The following is a 22,356-nucleotide window of genomic DNA, read 5'->3' as shown; positions in this document are numbered from 1 at the left end:
TCTTTTGACCCAAAATGCTACCTTGCAACTTTCCTTCTTTTTTTTTCTGTAATGAACATTTTTTTCCCAGTTGTAATCTCACAGAATCACAGAATGTCAGAGGCTGGAAGGGACCTCCAAAGCTCAGCCAGTCCAACCTCCCTGCCAGAGCAGGGTCTCCTGTACCAGATCACACAGGAATGCATCCAGGTGGGTTTTGAGTATCTCCAGAGAGGGAGACTGCACAGCCCCCTGGGGCAGCTGTTCCAGTGCTCTGTCACACTCACAGTGAAAAAAAGTGTTTGATTTTAAAGGAAATTAAGATCTTTACACCCACATTTGGAAAAAAATATAAATTAAGAATTAAAGAAGAAACCCAAACCTTGATGCTTAAAAATAGTTGATCCTACCCATCCCTGGAACAGGCTGCTCAGGGAGGTGCAGCAGGAAGGTGTCCAGGGAAGGGCCATGAGGATGAGCACAGGGCTGGAGCTGCTCTGCTATGAGGAGAGACTTGAGGGAGTTTGGGCTGTTCAGTCTGGAGAGGAGAAGGCTCCCAGGGGACCTTCATGTGGCCCTGCAGTGTCTTAAGGGGGTTAAAAGAATGCTGGGGAGGGATTTTTTAGGCATAGGAGTGGGGAGAATGAACAAAGCTGGAAATGGGTAGATTCAGTCTGGATGTTAGGAAGAAGTTGTTCAGCATGAGGGTGGTAAGAGCCTGGAAGGGGTTGCCCAGGGAGGTGGTGGAAGCCTCATCCCTGGAGGTGTTTAAGGCCAGGCTGGATGAGGCTCTGGCCAACCTGATCTAGTGTGGGGTGTCCCTGCCCATGGCAGCAGGGGGGGTTGGAGCTGCATGATCCTTGTGTTCCCTTCCAATCCTGACTGATTCTATGATTTATGTGGACATGGCTGGGAAGCACAAATTCCTATTGTATGGAACACAGGTCTTTAGGTGTCATTAACCACTTGGTTGATTGTTATGAATTAGAAATTATGGACTAGACTTTTTAAAAATAGGGATTACATATTAATTGTAAATTAATATATATGTGTATTAAATTAATATATGTATAAGAACATGTTAAAAAGCAGAGGTTGCAGGGCACACAATGGGTATGGAGAAAGGGCTGTGGTAGGGTCATTCTGTCACACTGCAGAATTACCTCGCCCTAGAAAACATACCCTTCCTTAGCAACCCTTCTTCCTTATCCCTAAAGGGGTCTGTTTTTCATGAAGAAGCACTTCTCTTTTTTCTGCAGATGCCCAGAATCAAACACCAGAGTAAACACTGTTAGGAGAATTCCTACCACCAGGATTTTGTTCACATCCAGGTACTCGATAAATCAGCTAAATCATTCATTCCATAGGTCCCAGCACGCCCTGTGCCAGCCTGTCCCTCACTGGGTGCAAACCTCACCTGAACACACTGCCTGTGAGCTTCAGAAAGCCTTCCACCTTTCAGCTTCACTATTTGAAGCATAGAATTTATGGCTCCAAACTAAGATGCTCCAAGTGAGCTTAATGCAAATTATGGTGGGTGTTTTGTATGTGTGGTTTTTTTCCTCTCCCCTCTTTCAGCTGAGCAAACCAGAGTTGAAAAATTAAATCCCTTCCCTCTCTCTCCTTCCCCTCCCCCTCTTTCATTTTTGGAGGTGCGTGCATTCAGGATGCACTTTCAGTCTGTTTATTGAGTAATCATATCTGGGTACAAGTGTCAACACGATTTAGGTTTTGAATAATGTGAAGCAGATAACCTCAATTAACAAGTAATTAGAGTCATTTTCCTATTAAGCAGTTTCCCTAATTGTTTTTGAAACCTGGAACTAAAATCGTAATAAGTAATAAGCGGCCAAACCATGTCCCTGCATTAGCTGAATCCAGGCTCTTCTGCTGGAGCCTGGGAAAAAAGCAGCAGAAAGAAGGGCTGAATGCTACTGTGGTATTGAGGGCAGAGGGAAATGTTTTCTGGCTGCAGATCTCTGCATAGTTTACTCTCTTCTGGTGTTTTGTGAAGGGTTCCTCCCCCCTCGTTCTCTTTCCTTATTCTTCCCTCTTTCCTTGCCCCCATGATTTGTTAGGAGAGCATTTAGTGTATGAAGGATTTGACTTAATCCTCATGGTAGATTGACCAGAGTGGATCAAAGGAAGCAAAGGAAAGCCACCTCACAGGGTTTCCTCTCTGCTGAGCTACAGTTTCTAGAGTCCTAGAGCTGTTAAGGTGGGAAGAGAATTTGGCTAACAGCACTGCAGAGTAAGTTGGTACCTTGTCATAGAATCAAGCAGGTTGGAAGAGACCTCCGAGCTCATCCAGTCCAACCTAGCACCCAGCCCTGTTCAGTCAACTAGACCATGGCACTAAGTGCCACATCCATAGAACCAGAGAATCAAGCAGGTAAGAAGAGATCTCCAAGCTCATCCAGTCCAACCTAGCACCCAGTCCTGTTCAGCCAACTAGACCAAGGCACTAAGTGCCCCATCCAGGCTTTGCTTGAACTATAAATATGACCTGGTTTATGCAAACAGAACAATTTGTGGGTTGGCTGCTGGTCAGCCAAGAAAACTCTTCCTCTTGATATCAGTCCCTAAATAGAAGCATGTCACATATCAAGCACAGAGCTCAGACAACATAGAAGTTGCACATCAATTTCTTGTAATGGCCTTGTAATGACAGCACAAGGGGTAATGGAAGAGGGGACGCTCAAAGTAGATGTTGGAAAAGGATTCTTTACAGTGAGAGTGGTGAGACACTGGCAAAAAAAAAAAAACAAACAAAAAAACAGCTCCTGAAAACAAAGCAAAAAAAAAACCAACCAGAAAAACAACCAAACCCCCCCCAAAAAAAAACCCAAACAAAAAAACAGCTCCTGAAAACAAAGCAAAAAAAAACAACCAGAAAAACAACCAACCCCCCCCCAAAAAAACCTCAAACAAAAAAACCCAAAGAACAAAACCCCCAAAACCAAATAACAAACAAAAACACAAAAAAGGGGAAAAAACCACAGTTAAAAAAAAAAAGAAAGAAAAAATCCAAATAAACAAAATTAAAAAAACACATAAAAAATCAAACAAAACCAACCAACAAAAATCAAAAATAAAAAAACCACAAAACCCCAAACAAAAAACCCTAAAAAACACCCCCCCCAAACCCCCAAAAACCAAATAACAAACAAAAACACAAAAAAAAAAACCAAGGGAAAAAAAACAAACACAGTAAAAAAAAAAAAAAAGAAAAAATCAAAAGAAACAAAACTAAAGAAAACCACAAACAAAACCAAACAAAACCAAACAACAAAAATTAAAATAAAAACCATAAACCCCCAAACAAAAAACCCTAAAAAACCACCCCCCCCAAAACCCAAAACCCCCAAACCAAAAACCCTAAAAAACAACCCCCCCAAAACCCAAAACCCCCAAACCAAAAACCCTAAAAAACAACCCCCCCAAAACCCAAAACTCCCAAACCAAAAACCCTAAAAAACAACCCCCCCCAAAACCCAAAACCCCCAAACCAAAACCCCAAACCTCCTCCCAAAAAAAAAACCCCAAAATACCACCAAAACCACCCCAAAAAATTGTAAAAGCAAAAAAAACCCACAACAAAAACCCCAAAGCAACCAAACCAAACCAAACCGAACCACTCAACCCACCAAGCCAAGCCAAAGCAAGGCAAACTGCAGGAAGATCCTTTGAGCAATGCCAGAGGAGGCTGGGGCAGGACCTGAGCTGCTCTGAAGGCATTTCACAGCCTCTCTGAAGGCATGCAAACGTTTCAGTGCTGGAGCCTGCTGGAAGTGAGGCTCTGTGAGCCATGCCACTGATTTCTTTTAAGTCACTCTATTAAAAGGCCTATTAATGCTTGCCTTGCACTTTGTGGCTAGGAGAGATGTTGGAATGAAGAGCTATCAAAGGTGGCTATCAAAGTTGGGTGCTTTGGGTTTTTTTTCCTTTTCCTTTTTTGTTTTCTCCTCCCCCCCCCCATTTAACTTTTTCTAACTATTAAGCTGCTCATTTTGTGGAGACAATCATTAGTGTCTTTAATGTGAAACAAAGCTTCTGGATAAGAGCTGCTAGCTGAAGATCAATATGAAAGATAGCATTTCAGTTACAGCTTTAATAACTGTAACAATAGGGAGCCTGGCATTGCTGCCTTTATGCATTAATGCAATTTAGAATCTCCCAGGTACAAATCTTATCAAACATTAGCAGTGGCTGCGTTGGGATTTTCTAGGTGAGGGAACTGTTTGATAAAGGGGAAGCATTTTAAAGGTAAGCTTTCATGTAATCAGGCTCATCTGCCATGAAACCAAGAAGGAATTTTAGATGAGGAGAACAAATACAACAGAATAAAATAAAATAAAATAAAATAAAATAAAATAAAATAAAATAAAATAAAATAAAATAAAATAAAATAAAATAAAATAAAGTAAAATAAAGTAAAATAAAGTAAAATAAAATAAAATAAAATAAAATAAAATAAAGTAAAGTAAAATAAAATAAAATAAAATAAAATAAAATAAAATAAAATAAAATAAAATAAAATAAAATAAAATAAAATAAAACAAAATAAAGCAAAAATAAAGTAAAATAAATAAACCCAAATAAATAAAGCAAAGAAAATAACCCCCCAAAGAGATTCTTGGAGAATCATGGCAGCTTTTAAGGAACTGGTGGTGCACAGGCGTGCAGTGTGCCCAGGCTACACACTGAGGCTCCCTTTCTTGTTCAGCTCATTGGGAAGATCATACAGAATCAGTCACAGACACATGCAGGTTGGCAAAGGCCCTCAGGAGCACCAAGTCCAACCTAGAACCCTACTCTACAAGATTCACCTTAAACCATATCCTCAAGCACCACATCCAAACCACCCTTAAACACAGCCAGGCTGGGTGACTCCACCACCTCCCTGGGCAGCTCATTCCACTCCCTGACCACTCCATGAAAAACTTTTTCTTAATGTCCAGTCTAAACCTCCCCAGCCTCAGCCTGAGGCCATTCCTCCTTCTTCTGTCTCCAGTTCCCTGTGAGCAGAGCCCAGCAGCAGCCTCTCCACAAAGTCCCTTCAAGTAGCAGCATACAACAGTGAGATCTCCTCTCAGCCTCCTGTTTCACATTAACCATTCCCAGCTCCCTCAGTCGCTCCTCATCAGATTTATTCTCCAGGCCTTTCTCCAGCTTTATTGCCCTCCTCTGGACCTGCTCCATCAGATTTAGTCTCTAGGCCACAAGAATTAGGACTTTCAGCCAAATCAAAGCAACTGAAGATTTTCTGCACGCCTACCTGAGCCCCACGCTGCAAAGCTTTCTGACACACCACACAACACAGGAGGAACTTTTGCCCAGGCTGGCAACAAAGCACCAGCCCTGTAGACCAAGAGCACCCCCCTTCCTCCAGCCAAGGGCCTTAGCTCCTCTCAGCTGTAGGAGATTGATTTCTTCCCCTCCTTTCTTCATCCCACCTCCCTCCAAATCCCTTGCCTCCCTGCTTGCTACGTGCTTTTCGCAGACACCAGCCCACAACCCCAAGCATTGCCCAGGCTGGTGAGATTTGGTTGAGGTTGCTGGTTCCACACTTACTCTTAGAAGTGGATGACAGGACAAGCAGGAATGGGTTTAAACTGGCAGAGGGGAGATTGAAACTGGATGTTAGGAAGAAAGACTTTATGGTGAGGGTGGTGGGACACTGACACAGGTTGCCCAGGGAGGTTGTGGAGGACAGAAGCACAGAATGTGATCTCTGATCAGCTTCTGTCCTCCACAACCTCCCTGGAGGTGTTCAGGGCCAGGTTGGATGAGGTCTTGAGTGACCTGCTGTAGTGGGAGGTGTCCCTGCCTATGCTGGGGGGTTGGAACTGGATGAGCTTTGAGGTGCCTTCCAACCTAACACCTTCTATGATTCTAGGTTGTAGCAAGGTGAGGATCAATCTCTTCTCCCAAGGAGCATGCAGCAGTCCAAGAGAAAATGGCCTTAGCTTGCACCAGGGTTGAGTTTTAGGAAGAATTTTGTGACAGAAAGGTTGTCAAGCCCTGGAACAGGCTGCTAGGGGCAATGGTGGAGTCCCCACTCCTGGAGGATTTAAAAGCTGTGTAGATGTGGTGCTGAGGGACATGGTTTGGTGGTGACCTGGCAGTGCCAGCTTTACAGTTAGACTTGGTGATCCTGCAGGTCTTTTCCAGGCAGAACTATTCTGTGATGCTGTGGGCATCATGCAGCTTCAGACTGCATTTCCTTTCATCTCTTCACTGGTTTTCTGGTGGCCAAAAGGTCAGAGTCCCCACCTGTGACCTCTCTCTGCATGAATCATACAGGTTAGGGCCGTGGAAAAGGCAGTCCTGCCATGCAGAGCAACCTCTGCCAGTGCCTCACCACCCTCACTGCAAAGAACTTCTTCCTAACATCCAGTTTCAATCTCCCCTCTGCCAGTTCAAACCCATTCCTCCTCATCCTGCCATAAACTGTGAATAAACTGTTCTTCAACAGTCCTTCTTTATTGACAGTCCTATCATTCCTTTCCCCAGCCCCTCAGTTGCTAGATTCAAAGCAAAAGAAAGATCACCCTGCAAAGAAAAGAAAATCAAGCTTGAAACTGCTAGAACACAAATTCTGGCTCTTCAGTGCAAAGTTCTTAAAACCTGACACAAGCCATTTGCAGGTTTGCTTTAAACTATTTGTTTTACTGTGTCCAAAGCTCTTCAGGTTTTAGTGCTTACAGGTGGCCACTTCAGATTTACACTTTCATTTTGAGAAAGATCTAAACTGGGAACACTGAACTTTCAGTTTGTCATTTGCTGATAAAAAATGGAAAGCTCAAAGTTGAAGTAGCCAACTGCTGGGAAGAGTTGGCACCTGGCACTTTAATTTTTAAACGCTGGGGGGTGGCTGTGTAATGAGACAAGAGACTGACTTCAGGACCACAGTCAAGCTCTTAAAGATGACAGAAATGCTTATGTGAAGCTCAGGTGGTCCAAAACCCAGGTTTGGTCCAAGCAAACACGAAAGTTTGGATGCCTGTCTGGGTTTTCTACCTGCCTTGGGGCTAGAGATGCCATGAGAACAGATTCGCTCATCACAGCTGCAGCACTTCGGATCTGGGCATGGATGAAATATTCAGGCAAGCAATCTTTCTTGCATAGCTCTGGGAGGGGGTGGGGGGGTGGGGAGGGGAAAAGCAAAGGAAAATGAGATGGTGTATTTCACAGTCTTTCAAATGTGATTCCAAAAAGGGAGGAAGATTCAGAGATTAGAGAGGATAGCACATTTTTCAGCTGGGTTTTTGGCTTGTGCTCTAAAACACAACTTGTTACCGTAGCTGTCAGAATGTATGGCAGTTCAAATAGTCAATAATGAGGAAAAGCAAAGCAGAGCTGTTTCCAAAGTTTGGGAATATTCAGTCCTATCTTCCAGTAACAAACATGAATTTGTAGCATTGGTCTCTGACACACAAGGAGGAGAAAAAACACTGCATATTTTTCCAAGAGGCTGCCTACTGAAAACTAAAACTCTTCCTTTCTCTCCAGGTGTGCAGTCTTGGCCAGGAGAGCCAAAGGCATCTTGGCCTGGCTCAGGAGCAGTGTGGCCAGCAGCACAAGGGAGGTTATTCTGCCCCTGTGCTCAGCACTGCTCAGGCCACACCTTGAGTGCTGTGTCCAGTTCTGGGCCACTCAAGTCAAGAGAGACATTGAGGTGCTGGAAGGTGCCCAGAGAAGGGCAGCAAGGCTGGGGAGGGGCCTGGAGCACAGCCCTGTGAGGAGAGGCTGAGGGAGCTGGGGGTGTGCAGCCTGCAGAAGAGGAGGCTCAGGGCAGAGCTCATTGCTGTCTACAACTACCTGAAGGGAGGCTGTAGCCAGGTGGGGTTGGGCTCTGCTGCCAGGCAACCAGCAACAGAACAAGGGGACACAGTCTCAAGCTGTGCCAGGGGAGGTCTAGGCTGGATGTTAGGAGGAAGTTGTTGGCAGAGAGAGTGATTGGCATTGGAATGGGCTGCCCAGGGAGGTGCTGGAGTCGCCGTGCCTGGAGGTGCTGAAGAAAAGCCTGGCTGGGGCACTTAGTGCCATGGTCTGGTTGATTGGCCAGGGCTGGGTGCTAGGTTGGGCTGGGTGAGCTTGGAGGTCTCTTCCAACCTGGTTGACTCTATAATTCTATGATCTTTGGATCCTTCAAAGGAGAAGGTTGCTGCAGTCTTACCATGGCTGCATGTGCCTGCATGCACAGCCAGAGACACAAAACCACAGCTGAGCAAGACCTGTTTCCAGAAAATGAAATATTACCATGGCTGGATCAGATCCTGGGAAGGAAAAAGAAATAATAAAAGACAAGGCTGACTTCAAAAGGAATCTGATCTGATTTAGGGCAGGAGAATGCTGCTGTCAACTATTTGTCTAAGAATAGGCACACTGCCTAACAAGGACACTGCAATGTCTGTATTAAAAACCTCTTCTCAGTGCATTAAACAACATTCAGCAAGCCTGTCCATGCACTGTGCACCAGCACATGTTTTTAGGGCATGCACAAAAGAACTTCATCCCCATCTCCTTGTGTCTTGAGTGCAATTATTTCACTGCAGTAATCAAACACACAAAAAACCCCTCAGATTTTTTACCTCTGCTGTCATGTTGCATTGGGTCACTTTGTGTCACATGGTGTGATGCCATGCAGCTGAATGCAAGGAGACACATGTCCCTTCTCATTGGAAATGCAAAGAAATGGAGCTTGCTTTCCCCCTGTGGGAAGCTCTGCAGGTCAGGTGCCCAAGACTAGCTGTGGGAAGTTTGATATCATCTCAGTTTCAGTACCTACATATTTCAGAGCTGATGGCATGTTGCAAGGAAGCCTGTTAGATGCCACAGTTTAGCTGGAATTCAGCACTTAATAAAGATGGTGTGAAAGGAAGAGAATTCCACAGCTTATGTTCCTTGTCACGGCGTGCTCTGACACATATTGCCAGAGACTCTTCTAAAACATACTCCTAAACATCTCTTTTTTCTAGTTTATCTTATTTTGAAGCAGAGAGTGCAAACCGTGAGGGAGACCTAATGCTGCTAAAAGCACATGGGTATGGAATCAAGGCAACAGAAGTGGGGAACGAGGAAGCCAAACAAGACTTCCTGAAGACAAACAGCACACCACTTAAGCCCAGAGAATACAGATAAGGAAAAGGTACAGGACCTGGGGCCGAGTTTCCCTCCTCAGTTACACTAACATAATTGTGGAATGATTCTGTTTCAATTAATAGAGTTAATAGGATGAGAATGAAATTATCTATGTAATGAGCATGACTGAAACCTAACAGTCGGTCTGGCTCCGAGGCAGATGTGCTCACAGGAGATATGCATCACCTGTAGTCCCATTTTACAAGTGGAGAAACAACAGAAAGTACTCCAAAATCTCTTGGCAGGCCAACATCCCAGCTGGGATCAAGGGAAGCATGGCAAGTTTCAGTCCATCTCCTTCTCCACTTGGTTGCAATAAGCAAATAGAGCAGCAGACTTTCACAGAAGCCAAGTGAAATGGGGCAGCCTGATCTAGCAGAGGATGCCCCTGCTTACTGCAGAGGGGGCTGGACTAGATCACCTTGGGAGGTCCCTTCCAACCCAGACCATTCTAAGATTCTACTCTACGAAACACCACATATATAGAATCTCCTCCCTCCAACAGAGAGAGAAGAGAACTGCATCCAGTTCTGGAGCCCCTATCATAAGAGGGATATGAAGGTGCTGGAAGGTGTCCAGAGAAGGGCCACAAGCGTGAGAAGAGACTGAGAGAGTTGGGGCTGTTTGGTCTGGAAAGGAGAAGGCTCCCAGGTAACATTATTGTGGCCTTGCAGTATCTTAAGGGGGTTACAAGAAAGCTGGGGAGGGACTTCTTAGGCTGCCAGGTAGTGATAGGACTGCGGGGAACGGAACAAAGCTGGAAATGGATAGATTCAGAGTGGATGTGAGGAAGAAGTTCCTCAGCATGAAGGTGGTGAGAGCCTGGAAGGGGTTGCCCAGGGAGGTGGTTGAGGCCCATCCCTGGAGGTGTTTAAGGCCAGGCTGGCTGAGGCTGTGTGCAGCCTGCTCTAGGGTAGAGTGTCCCTGGGCATGGCAGGGGGTTGGAACTGGCTGCTCCTTGTGATCCCTTCCAACCCTGACTGATTCTATGATTCTACCATCATGACCTGTTGCTGCCTCACTCCTCAAGTAAAGAGATGCAGGTTTATAGCACGTTGGGACTTGCAGCATCAGGGTAGTAGCTTCAGTGTCATTACAATATTTTGGGACATGGTCTAGCAGGCAGGGTGGTGTTGGGCTGATGCTTGGACTTGACCTTAGAGGTCTTTTCCAACCTTAATGATTCTATGATTCTAACATGTCTGCACAGCTGAGTGCCACTGTTTACAGAATAAAAATTAGAAGCCTGAGAGGCACTTTCAGAAGAAATGTGGAAATAAGTTCACAGGATCACAGGATGTCAGGGATCAAACAGATCATTGAGTCCAACCCCCCCTGCCAGAGCAGGACAATACAATCTAGCTGAGGTCACACAGGAACACATCCAGACAGGCCCTGAAAGGCTCCAGAGAAGGAGACTCTACAGCCTCTCTGGGGAGCCTGTGCCAGTGCTCTAGGACCCTTACAGTAAAGTTCTCCCATGTGTTGAGCTGGAACCTCCTACTAGGCAAAAAAACACAAGGATGCGTGGGATGGACTATGAAATAATGGTGATACAAAAGCACTGAGATCATTGCAGTTGGAATTAGATTCTACATCACAACATTAATACTTTCCAGGGGGTTCTGATTAGCTAAACCTCACGTCTAGGTTTTCCTAATCTGCTCAGATGCCTTGGCCAAGTTTTGGGACAAGCACATTCTGAGCTACAAGCATTTGGTCCAACCCCACGATTGGCTTTGAACAAGCTGAGGCAAAGGACAGAAACACTTGGACTTCTTACAATTCATTTTTGACAGGAAAAAGGAAGGAGGAGAATGTGTCCTTTGGTTTTTTCCCTTTTCCCTTCTAAACCCTTGCTGCTTACACAGCTCCAGTCACCACTTACCACTAAGACACAGCAACTACAGTCTGCACCTGTATGTACATAAAGACCTCACACCTTATGTGATGTGGCCAAGAAATGGTACTGGCATTCTATACATCACAGTAAAATCATAGAATCAGCCAGGTTGGAAGAGATCTCCAAGCTCATCCAGTCCAACCTAGCACCCAGCCCTGGCCAATCAACCAGACCATGGCACTAAGTGCCCCAGCCAGGCTTTGCTTCAACACCTCCAGGCACGGCGACTCCACCACCTCCCTGGGCAGCCCATTCCAATGCCAATCACTCTCTCTGACAACAACTTCCTCCTAACATCCAGCCTGAACCTGCCCTGGCACAGCTTGAAACTGTGTCCCCTTGTTCTGTTGCTGGTTACATGAGAGAAGAGCCCATTCCCACCTGGCTACAACTTTTTAAAGGAGAAAAAGAAAGAGAGAGAAAGAGAGAGAGAGAGAGACAGAAAGAGCGAAAGAGAGAAAGAGAAAAAGAAAGAGCGAAAGAGAGAAAGAGCAAAAGAGAGAAAGAGAGAAAGAGAGAAAGAAAGAGCGAGAGCGAAAGAGCGAAAGAAAGAGAGAAAGAGAGAAAGAGAGAAAGAGAGAGAGAAAGAGAGAAAGAGAGAAAGAGAGAGAGAAAGAGAGAAAGAGAGAAAGAGAGAAAGAGAGAAAGAGAGAAAGAGAGAAAGAGAGAAAGAGAGAAAGAGAGAAAGAGAGAAAGAGAGAAAGAGAGAAAGAGAGAAAGAGAACCATTTGGCAGCGCCTTGTGCTTGCGTGGCATCAGCTGCTCCACCTGGCATCTCTAGTGCTGCTCTGCCCCCTTGTGCTGCCGCTGCCGCAGAGCAGCCGCCCGCGCCTTTGTCAGCATCCCCCCCTGTCACTCCGCACTTTTCTGGCAAGTTCAAGGTCAGTGCCTAGCTATTTTCAGCTCATCTCCTCTTGATCCATGCCGAGAGATGACAAGGTAACGTGATTTGGGGTCAGCTGTATTACAGGAACCGTTACATAAACGGAGAAAGTGGAAATCAATCCCAGCTGACAGTGTCTTCAGGATAATCAGCGCTCACTCCATGCCGCTGTCAGCTCTCCTGCATCAAGCACCATGTTACTTCTGTCAGATCTCCTTAACAAAACCCCAGTCTCACTTTTGGCAAAGTAAAGGAATATTCCACTCGGGCTTGCGTTTAATTCATTGTTTCCAGAACTTTAACACTTGGGACTTGCAAAGGGCTCCCATGTACAGGGGGAGCGACGTCTTACCCTGTCACCTCCATTACTGCCTGCAAAGGGCGTTGGCAAAGACACGGTGGAGCCTTGGGAGATCACAGCCTCGCCCAGTCCTCACGTTTCCAGCCTGCTCCCTCCACGCACACCATCGTCCTCCAGCTCTCCCTCACCCAGCACACCTCGGCGTCCCGAAGCACTTCGCCTAACGCGGGGTCCTCCTCGCCCCACCCCGCGCAGGGGCTTTTCCCCTTAACGTCTGAGCACACCTTCCTCAATTTGTCTGAATTTGTCTGATGATTATTGCTTGGTCTGAACCCCCTCTTCCCCTAAGCAGACGCCCTCCCTACCGCGGGATGCTGCGCACATCCCCGCGCAGGACGCGCCGCGGTAAGCCGCGCTCGATGGCAGCGCAGGGAAGGCGCAGGGACTCCCTCCCACCCACCCACCCACCTTGTGCGCCCGTGCGACTGCCAAGCCCGCAGCGCTCCACCAAAGGACAATTTGCCATGATATTAGTTGTCAGTAAATTCAAAGACGGAGCTCCTGAAGCTATAAAATGGATTAGAAGCAATTTAAAAAAGAATTAACAAAGTAGAGTAAGAGTATACTGTCAACAAACAAATGCTTCATCATAGCACTGTAATTTGGAATTTTAATTACCCCTCTGCTTCTGTAACAAAACAATGTCTGAACTGGCAGCCATTTGAATCTCTCACAGGTCATTGAGCATTCTAGTTAATTACTCTATGAATAGCCTGTTTTTCTCCCCTCTGGAAACACGTTTCTAATGGCAGTCAAGGTCTGACAAATGTGTCATCTACATAATTAGCTAGGAAGCAACACAAAACATTAAACATGCTTTGTGCCGACAACTATCAAAACATTTCATTTGTTGTCAATTATTCATTACTTTGTAGGTTCTGAAGGGGTTGTTATTATGAAAATAAGTCCAGATGCTAACAAGGTTAGAGGGGGTTCTTTTCTTTTTGCTTTTTTTTTTTTTGGTGGGGCTTTTTTCTTCTTCCCTTTATTCAAATTAGTAATCAGAGGGCTAACTTTAAAATGTGTACCCCCTCTACGTTTGTGGCAGTGTTCAATCGGCACTAAATTATACACGAATTTAGCTAAGTTCAAGTGAAAATAGCCATGGCAGAGCACATAGACTAATTTGTAGAGTTGCATCTCTCTCTTTGAAGTTGGAGGATCTAAGCTGAAGTAGCAAACTTTCAGAACCTTTGGCAAGGCTAATTTGTGCTTGGTAAATAGAGTAAAGATTTTCACAGCGTGAGATAATGTAAGATTGCAAGGGGGGGAGGGGGGGGAAACCTGGAGGTTTTTGAACCTTTTTTTTTCTCCTACCATTCTGTCATACTGAGTAAAAGTCAAAATCAGCAATTCCAGCCCATGTAATGTCTGAACTTCACTTTGGCTTAACAAGGAACCCAAACCAGTTACATTCACCACTCCCTTAATAGAGCTGAAATGAATTTATCCTTGCTTTTAAGAAGAACTAGGTGCTGGTTATTTCTCTCTTCCCCCCCATGATCTTATCATGCTGCTGCCTGTCAAAGCCATGCAGCTGAAATGGTACAGTCAGAATATTTGGAGGGAGAAATGACTGGGGAGTTTAACAATAAAATTCGCTCCCTTTTTAAGACCAGATTATTTCAGTTGAAACATTATGATGCAAATAACCCAAAAACATCTTCTCACAGACTGTGTAGAAGAAAAAGAAAATAAATGGGGGGGGGAAATATCTTCAGGAAAAGAAAATACACCTGCAAGCCAAATGCTGATCCTGAAAAAGGACTGGGAGGCAATTTGCATTTCTCCATTGAGAAAAATCCCTTCTTGAAGGTCAGTCGAACCTTAGAATACTCAGATCCATTAATATTCTGCTTTCAGCCTCTAAGTCAAAGGAGTTTATGGTATGTAGGACATACACGAGTATGTAGGGGAGCAATGCACAGTGCAGGATGAGCAGACCCCAGAGCTAGAGCAGCTCCTCAGGTGGGGAACAAGGGACATGAGCTTGAAACGGCTTAAAAACTGGAGTCAAGGGCTGAAGGAGGCAGTCTGCAAGCACGGCGCACACCAGAGAGCAGATCCAGGCTTCGAAGGCACAAAACCAGTCTGAGTACAGCAAGGGGACATATGACACACTTCATTTCTCATTTTCCTGCCCCAGAAAGGAGAATGACTAATATTACTCAACAGATTTTATTTTTTCTGACAGTATCTGCGGCCAAGAAGTAAAACTAGACTGTGGCTATGGTCTCACTGCTTCCTACCTATCCTGAAACATCTGGAGCAAAACAGGTGTAAGCTTGCATTTATCAACAGCACATCTGCGGGAGGAAGCTCATCTCCTTTTCTACATGCATCCCAGTACTGTATGATCTGTGCAGCACCTTGGAGGGAGCACAGAAACCTCCTCAGAGCTATAAAAGTCGATGCAGCTCTAATGGTCCAGCGTATGGCAGAGATTAAAGGCTGGGCAGACACTGTTAGAGCACAACGAAGAGAGTATTTCCCCCTTCTGCTTCAAATGTACACAACTACGACGCGAGAAGGTTTTCTGCCTTCAGAAATGTATTGTCAAGATTTGTTTGGGTTTGTTTTTTTTTCTTCCTGAGGAAAAACTCAGGAAACTGAGGAAAAAGGGGAAAAAAAAGAAAAAAAAAAAGAAAAAAGTGAGGAAAGAAAAAAAGGAAAACTCAAAAACTTTCCCCTAAGTAAACTCTACTGTAAGCAAAGCTCTGATGATGGCTCAGAGATGGAAATAATCCTTTTGCAGCTCAAACTACCCCCAGCAATGACACTGAAAAAGATTCCACGAGAGGGCTGGAGACTGTCTTGCAATTAACACGAAACAGATAACATATTTAAGAGGAAGTCAAAATATTTTGGAAGCCTATAATCCTGTAAGCCTTAGCATGGGATAAAAAAAACTATACACCCCAACAAATAGATGCAAAGTGTTAGTGTTACACATGCCTGCCTGATCAATGGTTTTCACATATTGATCTATAAATGGAGTTGACAGTCTGTGTTGGCTGCACATTTTCCAAGCAGCTCTATTTTTGTACAAAAACCAATACGGGCAATTACCTTTGTTTGAGATGCCAACTCTTATCAATTCAACGTGATTTAGTGTCATTTTAATTAAATATCAGGATCTACTGCGGGACAATCTCTACAAACAAAGCCTCAAACTTGACTATAAGCTTGATTTGAAGTAAACATGCCCCAGCCCTGCCATTTCAGAACGCGGCTCACAAACTCTGCTAAACAGAAGGCTTTATATTTTTAGCAGTTTTATTTCTGTCTTTTTGGCTAGCCATAACTTTGGCAAGTGTTCTACCAGCGCAGGAGCAAGAAACAAAAGAAGATTGCTTCCCCTTTCCCTGATAGCATATTAGGGGGATAAATAAACCCAACAGTTTGTTATACCTCGTCAGGAGAAGCTCTAATGCATTAATGTTTTGGTATGACTAAATAGGTTCTAATTCTTCATATAGATACCAATTAAAAAAAAAAAAGAAGAGAAAAAAAAAGACCTGTCATTGTTTGAAGATGTTTTGAATGAAGCAAAATGCACAGACGAGAATAGCAAAGACTCATTTACGTTGCTGGTTCAGACACCAGCATTAAGCACAGACGCAGCCCTTGCTTAGCACGGTCTGCGTCCAGCCTTGTGATTCGTGCTCTTCAAGCTCTACATTAATATCACTTTTCACCTTTGCACAAAGCTCCAGCTTCTCTCTCAAAACAAACACCACAACCCCCTACAAGAACCCACATTCAGCTTTTGCATCAGTTAGCTTGTGTGCTCCATATTTGCCTCTTCACCCCTCTGAAATGCACAAGTGCATATGGCCTCGTTGATGTGTGATGCACATCCCTCTTTGTCACACTGTGGAATATAATCTGTCCACCTTCAGCAGCATAGCCCCAGGTGTGCTTACAAGCATCACAGCAAATGCTTGAGAACACAACTAATCCCTTGGAGAAAATGATGTGTCTTCTTCTCTATAAATCACCAGGCAGCTTTCTACTTTTGTGCCTAGTTGTTGCTTGCTATTATCCAAAGTATTCTTCTTCCTTTTTTTTTTTCCTTTTTACACCCCAAATATGTTCTAGAAGCATAGATTCCTACTGACTGTGCAGAATGTGCCAAATGCTGATTGCCTTAATCCACTGAAGTTGGGAGATTTTGCATAAGTTGAGCAAAAAAAGGATTTGACCCATTTATTAAAGAGGCATGAAGTGCATACAGCAAATATGGGTGGTAGCATGGAGTCCCTTGTTCAGCTGTTCCTAGTTTTGGAGGAGAAAAATCTCTGTGATGGGAAGACAAAAATATTCAGTTGGTATAAAAGAGAAAGCAAATACCATCAGTGGATAGCTGGTAGGTGATATCCATCACATAAACGGAGGCAGATTGTTGAAAACAGAAGATTTCCAATAGGAAAAAAAAAATCAAGATTCATCCTTTTTCTTTTTTTTTTTTCTTCTTCCTTTAGATTTCAGCTCAAAAAGGATTAGCTTTGCTTATAGTACTGGTTACATGCATCCTTCAGCAGGGATCTGTGTGCCTTTAAATGCAAACCGTGGAGGTTGTGTGTGGAAGTGCACTGGAGATGTGTGTCACGAATTGTAAGCTAAGATTAAATTCAACATTTCTATATATCTGTGTCTATATATTTATATACCTAGATCTAATGTGTGTGTGTGTACATCAGCTGGACTCTGCTTTTCCAGGACAGCTGGACAAACATAGGCTACTCCACCCTCCCCAGAACCCTCACAACTCAGAGGCTGAGTTAGATTTCAGCTCAAAAATAATTAGCTTTTCTTACAGTATTGGTAATATGCATCTTTAAGCAGGGATCTGTGTGCCTTTAAATGCAAAAAAGTGAAGGATGTGTATGGAAGTGCACTGGAGGTGTGTGTCACGAGCTGTAAACCAACATTAAATGCACTATATATGTGTGTGTGTGTGCGTGTTGGTGTACATCAGTTGGACTCTGCTTTTCCAGGACACCTGGGCAGACATAGGCTACTCCACCCTCCCCAAAACCCTCACAGGCCACAGGCTGAGTTTGATTTAATCTCAAAAATAATTAGCTTTGCTTATGGTACTGGTAATATGCATCTTTAAGCAGGGATCTGTGTGCCTTTAAATGCAAAAAGTGAAGGTTGTGTGTAGAAGGGCACTGGAGATGTGTGAATTGTAAACCAAGATTAAATTCAATATATCTATACATCTATATTTCTCTCTCTCTCTCTCTACATATATATAATGTGTGTGTGTGTGTACACATCAGTTAGACCCTGCTCTTCCTGGACAGATATAGGCTACTCCACCCCTCCTCAAAACCCTCACAAGTCACAGTCTGAGTTAGATTTCAGCTCAAAAATAATTAGCTTCTCCTACAGTACTGGTAATATGCATCTTTAAGCAGGCATCTGTGTGCCTTAAATGCAAACAGTGAAGGATGTGTATGGAAGTGCACTGGAGATGTGTGTCACGAACTGTAAACCAAGATTAAATTCAAATTAATTCAATATGTCTATATATCCATAGCTACAGCTACCTATCTTTACATATATACATAATGTGTGTGTATGTACATCAGTTAGACCCTGCTTTTCCTGGACAGACACAGGCTACTCCATCCTCCTCAAAACCCTCACAAGTCACAGGCTGAGTCAGATTTCAGCTCAAAAAGGATTAGCTTTGCTTATAGTGCTGGTAATATGCATCCTTCAGCAGGGATCTGTGTGCCTTTAAATGCAAACCGTGAGGGTTGTGTGTGGAAGGGCACTGGAGATGTGTGTCACGAGTTGTAAACCAACATTACATGCACTATGTATTTTATATGCATGTGTGTGTGTACATCAGTTGGACTCTGCTTTTCCAGGACACTTGGGCAGACACAGGCTACTCCACCCTCCCTAGGCCCCTCACAAGTCACAGGCATAGATGCAGACATGTCAGCATGCACTGACACACGCACACACAGAGCTGATATTTCCCTGGTCCTTTCCACTTGCGTCTGGCCGCGTTGGAAGTGCGGATTTGAAAACCTTTGGATCCCGAGGAATTTTGCTTTGAGTCTGAGTGTTAGCAAACAACTTTAAGAGGCTTATTTAAGCCAATGCAGCAACGACACTTTCAGTCTGTCAATATCTAGTCAGAAAATTCTGCATGGAAGGAAAAACCCAAAAAAAATAAAAGAGAGAGAGAGGGAGAGGAAAAGGATTGAAAGAGAAAGGGAATCGAGTCGCATGGCAAGCTTTCAATCTATTATGTGGGAGCCAAGTTTGCTTGGGTAAATGACATATCCTCAGTAAAATCCCACTTTTCTGTAATTAGCCACTAAACAAACGCCACACAAAGCAACTTCTCAGCTCTCAGCAGCGCACAGAGATTGTACCTGCTCCGGTTACTGGAAGGCATCCGCGGATAGCCGTCTCTCAGCTAACTTTTTAGAGCCCTTGCTCCGTAAACAGACCAGACACACTATCCCCCAAACTAAAGTTATGTAACAAGGTAATATCAACAATGAGAAACTGCATGATAAAATCCTGCCCAAAAGTGAAAAATGCTAATTTTGTCTCATTTAGCAGCTGGATACAGAAATGCTCATTAGTTTTAAGAGGGTTAATCCTTTTAACTTTTGCATATTGATATGCCAATTATGCCTAATTGTACAAGAGGCATCAGTCAAGGTAATAGTGCATAAACACATGAAAGTTATTAAGTACATCCCAACATGTAATAAAGTAGGTGTTAATTGGTAGCTGAGTTCTGCAGGCTATTGAGGTGGATAATTCATTGAGAGATGGATCACTTGTAATTTCTCTACATAATTCCTTTTGCAGCCTCACGCTGTGATGTTTTCATGCTTGTCAAAAACAACTGCAGCCTAGTGCCTTTTGTTAAACACAGCCAATAAAATATGTTAGGCATCATTAAATATACTTAACTTTTCAACTTTTTCAAAGGTACAGTCCTTCCTGACAATACATTAAAGCATTCCCAGTCAATTGCTGGAAGCGCTGGCTCAGGTTGGTAATGGAGCAACATTTCACCTCGGATAAAAAGGAGGAAACGCCTACCAGAGTGTCTGAGGCAAACCACATCGTGTAAGTGGAAGGCAAATGTGTGTCTCCCCAGCAGCTGAGATCTAAGCAGAGCTTTCTCTCCAGAAATCCAAGGTGAAGCTGAGCCAGGGAGAGGAATAAATACAAATAATGCCTTTCTAACCGAGGCTGAATGTTGAGTTGGAACTTCAAGGGAAAACTGAAGAAAATACAGCTGTGGCTGTAGGCTTCCTCCATTAATAACTTTGTTAGAAAGCTGAATATTTCATAGGAAGCCATTACCTCCAGAAAACAAGAAATTAATGGCTGGCATGCTCATGAGAAGTGACTGAGACCTGGGACTCTGTCTCCAGCTAACAGAGTTTTCTCCCTCATTTGCATTCTCGGAGAACATAATGGATCTGGAGTCCAAAAAGTGGCTAACACTGCATAAATAATTTTGTAACATCATATGGCCTCAGCTGCAAGTTGCCACCATTATGGAAGAAAATTAACCAGGGGAGACTCATACCAATCAGTTTGTTTAGGAGCTCAGAAGGAGTACAGGGGCAGGGATGCAACTGCCAATTGAGTTCAGCACCAACTATTTAATTCTCCCCTCAGAAAAAAAAGGTAATGGATAAAAAAATGACTCAACTCTTTCCACTCTGAAAACTACTAAAAGAGTGAGGTGACTTCAGTGCCTCATTTTTTGCTCTCAATCCATTCTTACAGCAAGACATCTTTCTGTTGCAGACAAAATTGTCCTTCATGCACAGAATTGTCATGTCCACTTCTTTTGTCTGCCATTAAGGCTTGCTTTTTGGAGAAATCTAGAGTCAACCAGGCTGGAAGAGACCTCCAAGCTCATCCAGCCCAGCCTAGCACCCAGCCCTAGCCAATCAACCAGATTGTGGAAGAATTTCTCACCAGTCGAGGACATAAAGTCATAAACATGGGTAACTGGCGCTGAGAACGTCCTTGGTTCCCAGCGAGGCCAGGAAACCGAGATGTAAACAACCGAGCACCCCACACACAGCTGCAGTGGGCAGAGACTAGATAACCAAGGGGGCTGGAGTGGGTGGTCTGGAAGGCTGACCCTTAAAATGTTGTGATAAGTTAACCTATGCACACCTTACATGTAACTCTGGACCCTCTGACTGTAACCAATCTTAAGCTGAGCACGCCTCTTGCTAGAATGCATATAAGTCACTGTATCACGGAAATAAAGGGGATTTGACCATCTAACCATATTGGTGAACAAAGAGTCATCTTCCCATAGCGCTCCACCCAACGTGTTCCCCAACATCAGACCATGGCACTAAGTGCCCCAGCCAGGCTTGGCCTCAACATCTCCAGGCACAGTGACTCCACCACCTCCCTGAGCAGCCCTTTCCAATGCCAATCACTCTCTCTGCCAACAACTTCCTCCCAACATCCAGCCTAGACCTGCCCTGGCACAACTTGACACTCTGTCCCCTTGTTCTGTTGCTGGCTGCCTGGCAGCAGAGCCCAACCCCACCTGGCTACAGCCTCCCTTCAGGTAGCTGCAGACAGCAATGAGCTCTGCCCTGAGCCTCCTGTTCTGCAGGCTGCACACCCCCAGCTCCCTCAGACTCTCCTCACAGGGCTGTGCTCCAGGCCCCTCCCCAGCCTTGCTGCCCTGCTCTGGACACCTTCCAACATCTCAACATCTCTCTTGACTAGAGTGGCCCAGAACTGGACACAGCACTCAAGGTGTGGCCTGACCAGTGCTGAGTACAGGGGCAGAAGAACCTCCCTTATCCTGCTGGCCACACTGTTCCTGATACATCATGGTATACATCCGATACTCTCAGTACTATTTTCTTCAGCAGACACATTTCAGTACTGAAACACTTGAGAGTTAAAATGACCTCAGCCACCAAAGCCAAATCCTGTCTTTTCACTGAAGGAAAATCCTTATCCCAATCCTTAGCCAAAATCCAAAAGGAAATGCAGCAGTGTCATGAAAGCCCTCCTTGCAAAGGGTGATCACGCTGAAGCTGACTGTAGTTGTTTTAAAGTAAGTGGAGCACTCATTAAAACATGAGGAGTTACTTACAGGCTCAGTGACTTTCAGGTTCTCGGACAGAATCATAGATTTGCTTTGGCTCAGCCTGTCATGGTGACTGTTGGCATTTTTGATCCTCATTTGAACAGCCCCCGTACTGTGGTGGGAAGGATTAGGCTTTTCAGAGGCTGCAGAAGAAGCTGTAGACTTTTCCATGGTTCCTGGGTTGACCTGAAGAACATAAAATAAGAGAATCAGTCTAGAGATCCTCCTACAGAAACATACCAACGCCAGCTCTATGCCACCGGTGTCAGGGAAAGAAGCTGAGTTATCCTGCTGGAAAGATCTTGATCATCTTTGAACATCAGGAGAACTATCAGCTGTGTCAGTCTGTAGTGTTGTTATTGTCCTTATCATTCACCCATCCAAACTGCCTTGGAAGAGTTAGTTTGTGTAAAAGATTATCCTTATCTCCAAAGCCATTCTCCTCTAGGGCATAATCTCCCTGCAAGCCTCTGCCCCGTCCAGCTGGCAGCCACTACACTTTGTCTTTGGCCCTGCTCACACTACATATTTCAAATCTTGCAGAGGGAAGGACATGCTGTGAAGCCAATTAACATATCTTACCTCCACAGCTCCCTACAGGCCTGCCTCGAGTGCACTGCAGGGCCACGCCGCGACCCTGCCAGTCCTAGATTCAAACCCAGACCCAATAAAGTGTCTCTGAAGTATTTACAATTCTACCAAGGGTACAGATGGGATTTTTGGTTCTTTGTTCCTGCCAAAATCCTGGCATGAAGAATTTTAAATGAAGAAGCACATCAGCTCTAAAGCCCTTGAAGGGGCTGGAGGAGCTTGTACCCAATGACCATCTTCTCTAGCAGTGCTGCTGGGCAAACTCCCATCTCTCCACACAGCAAGAGTGGTTGTCCATTGGAACGGGCTGCCCAGGGAGGTGGTGGAGTCACTGTCCCTGGGGGTGTTTAAAAGGAGGCTGGATG

General features: G+C 44.5%; 1 protein-coding gene across 1 annotated transcript in view; it reads right to left on the bottom strand.

Annotated features, from left to right (window-relative positions):
* Positions 1–21,580, bottom strand: part of ARHGAP15 (Rho GTPase activating protein 15) — a 409,331-nt gene extending 387,751 nt beyond the window's left edge. The window contains exon 1 of the mRNA XM_064154561.1: positions 21,407–21,580. Within this exon, the coding sequence (XP_064010631.1) occupies positions 21,407–21,571 (165 nt within the window). The 5' untranslated portion in view covers positions 21,572–21,580. The remainder of the gene's footprint in view (positions 1–21,406) is intronic.
* Positions 21,581–22,356: the final 776 nt, after the last annotated feature.

This window comes from Pogoniulus pusillus, chromosome 2 (genome assembly GCF_015220805.1).
Source record: "Pogoniulus pusillus isolate bPogPus1 chromosome 2, bPogPus1.pri, whole genome shotgun sequence".
In the NCBI taxonomy this organism is placed as follows: domain Eukaryota; kingdom Metazoa; phylum Chordata; class Aves; order Piciformes; family Lybiidae; genus Pogoniulus; species Pogoniulus pusillus.
The sequence above is the reverse complement of the archived record's forward strand: the minus strand, read 5'-3'. Positions and strand labels throughout refer to the sequence as shown.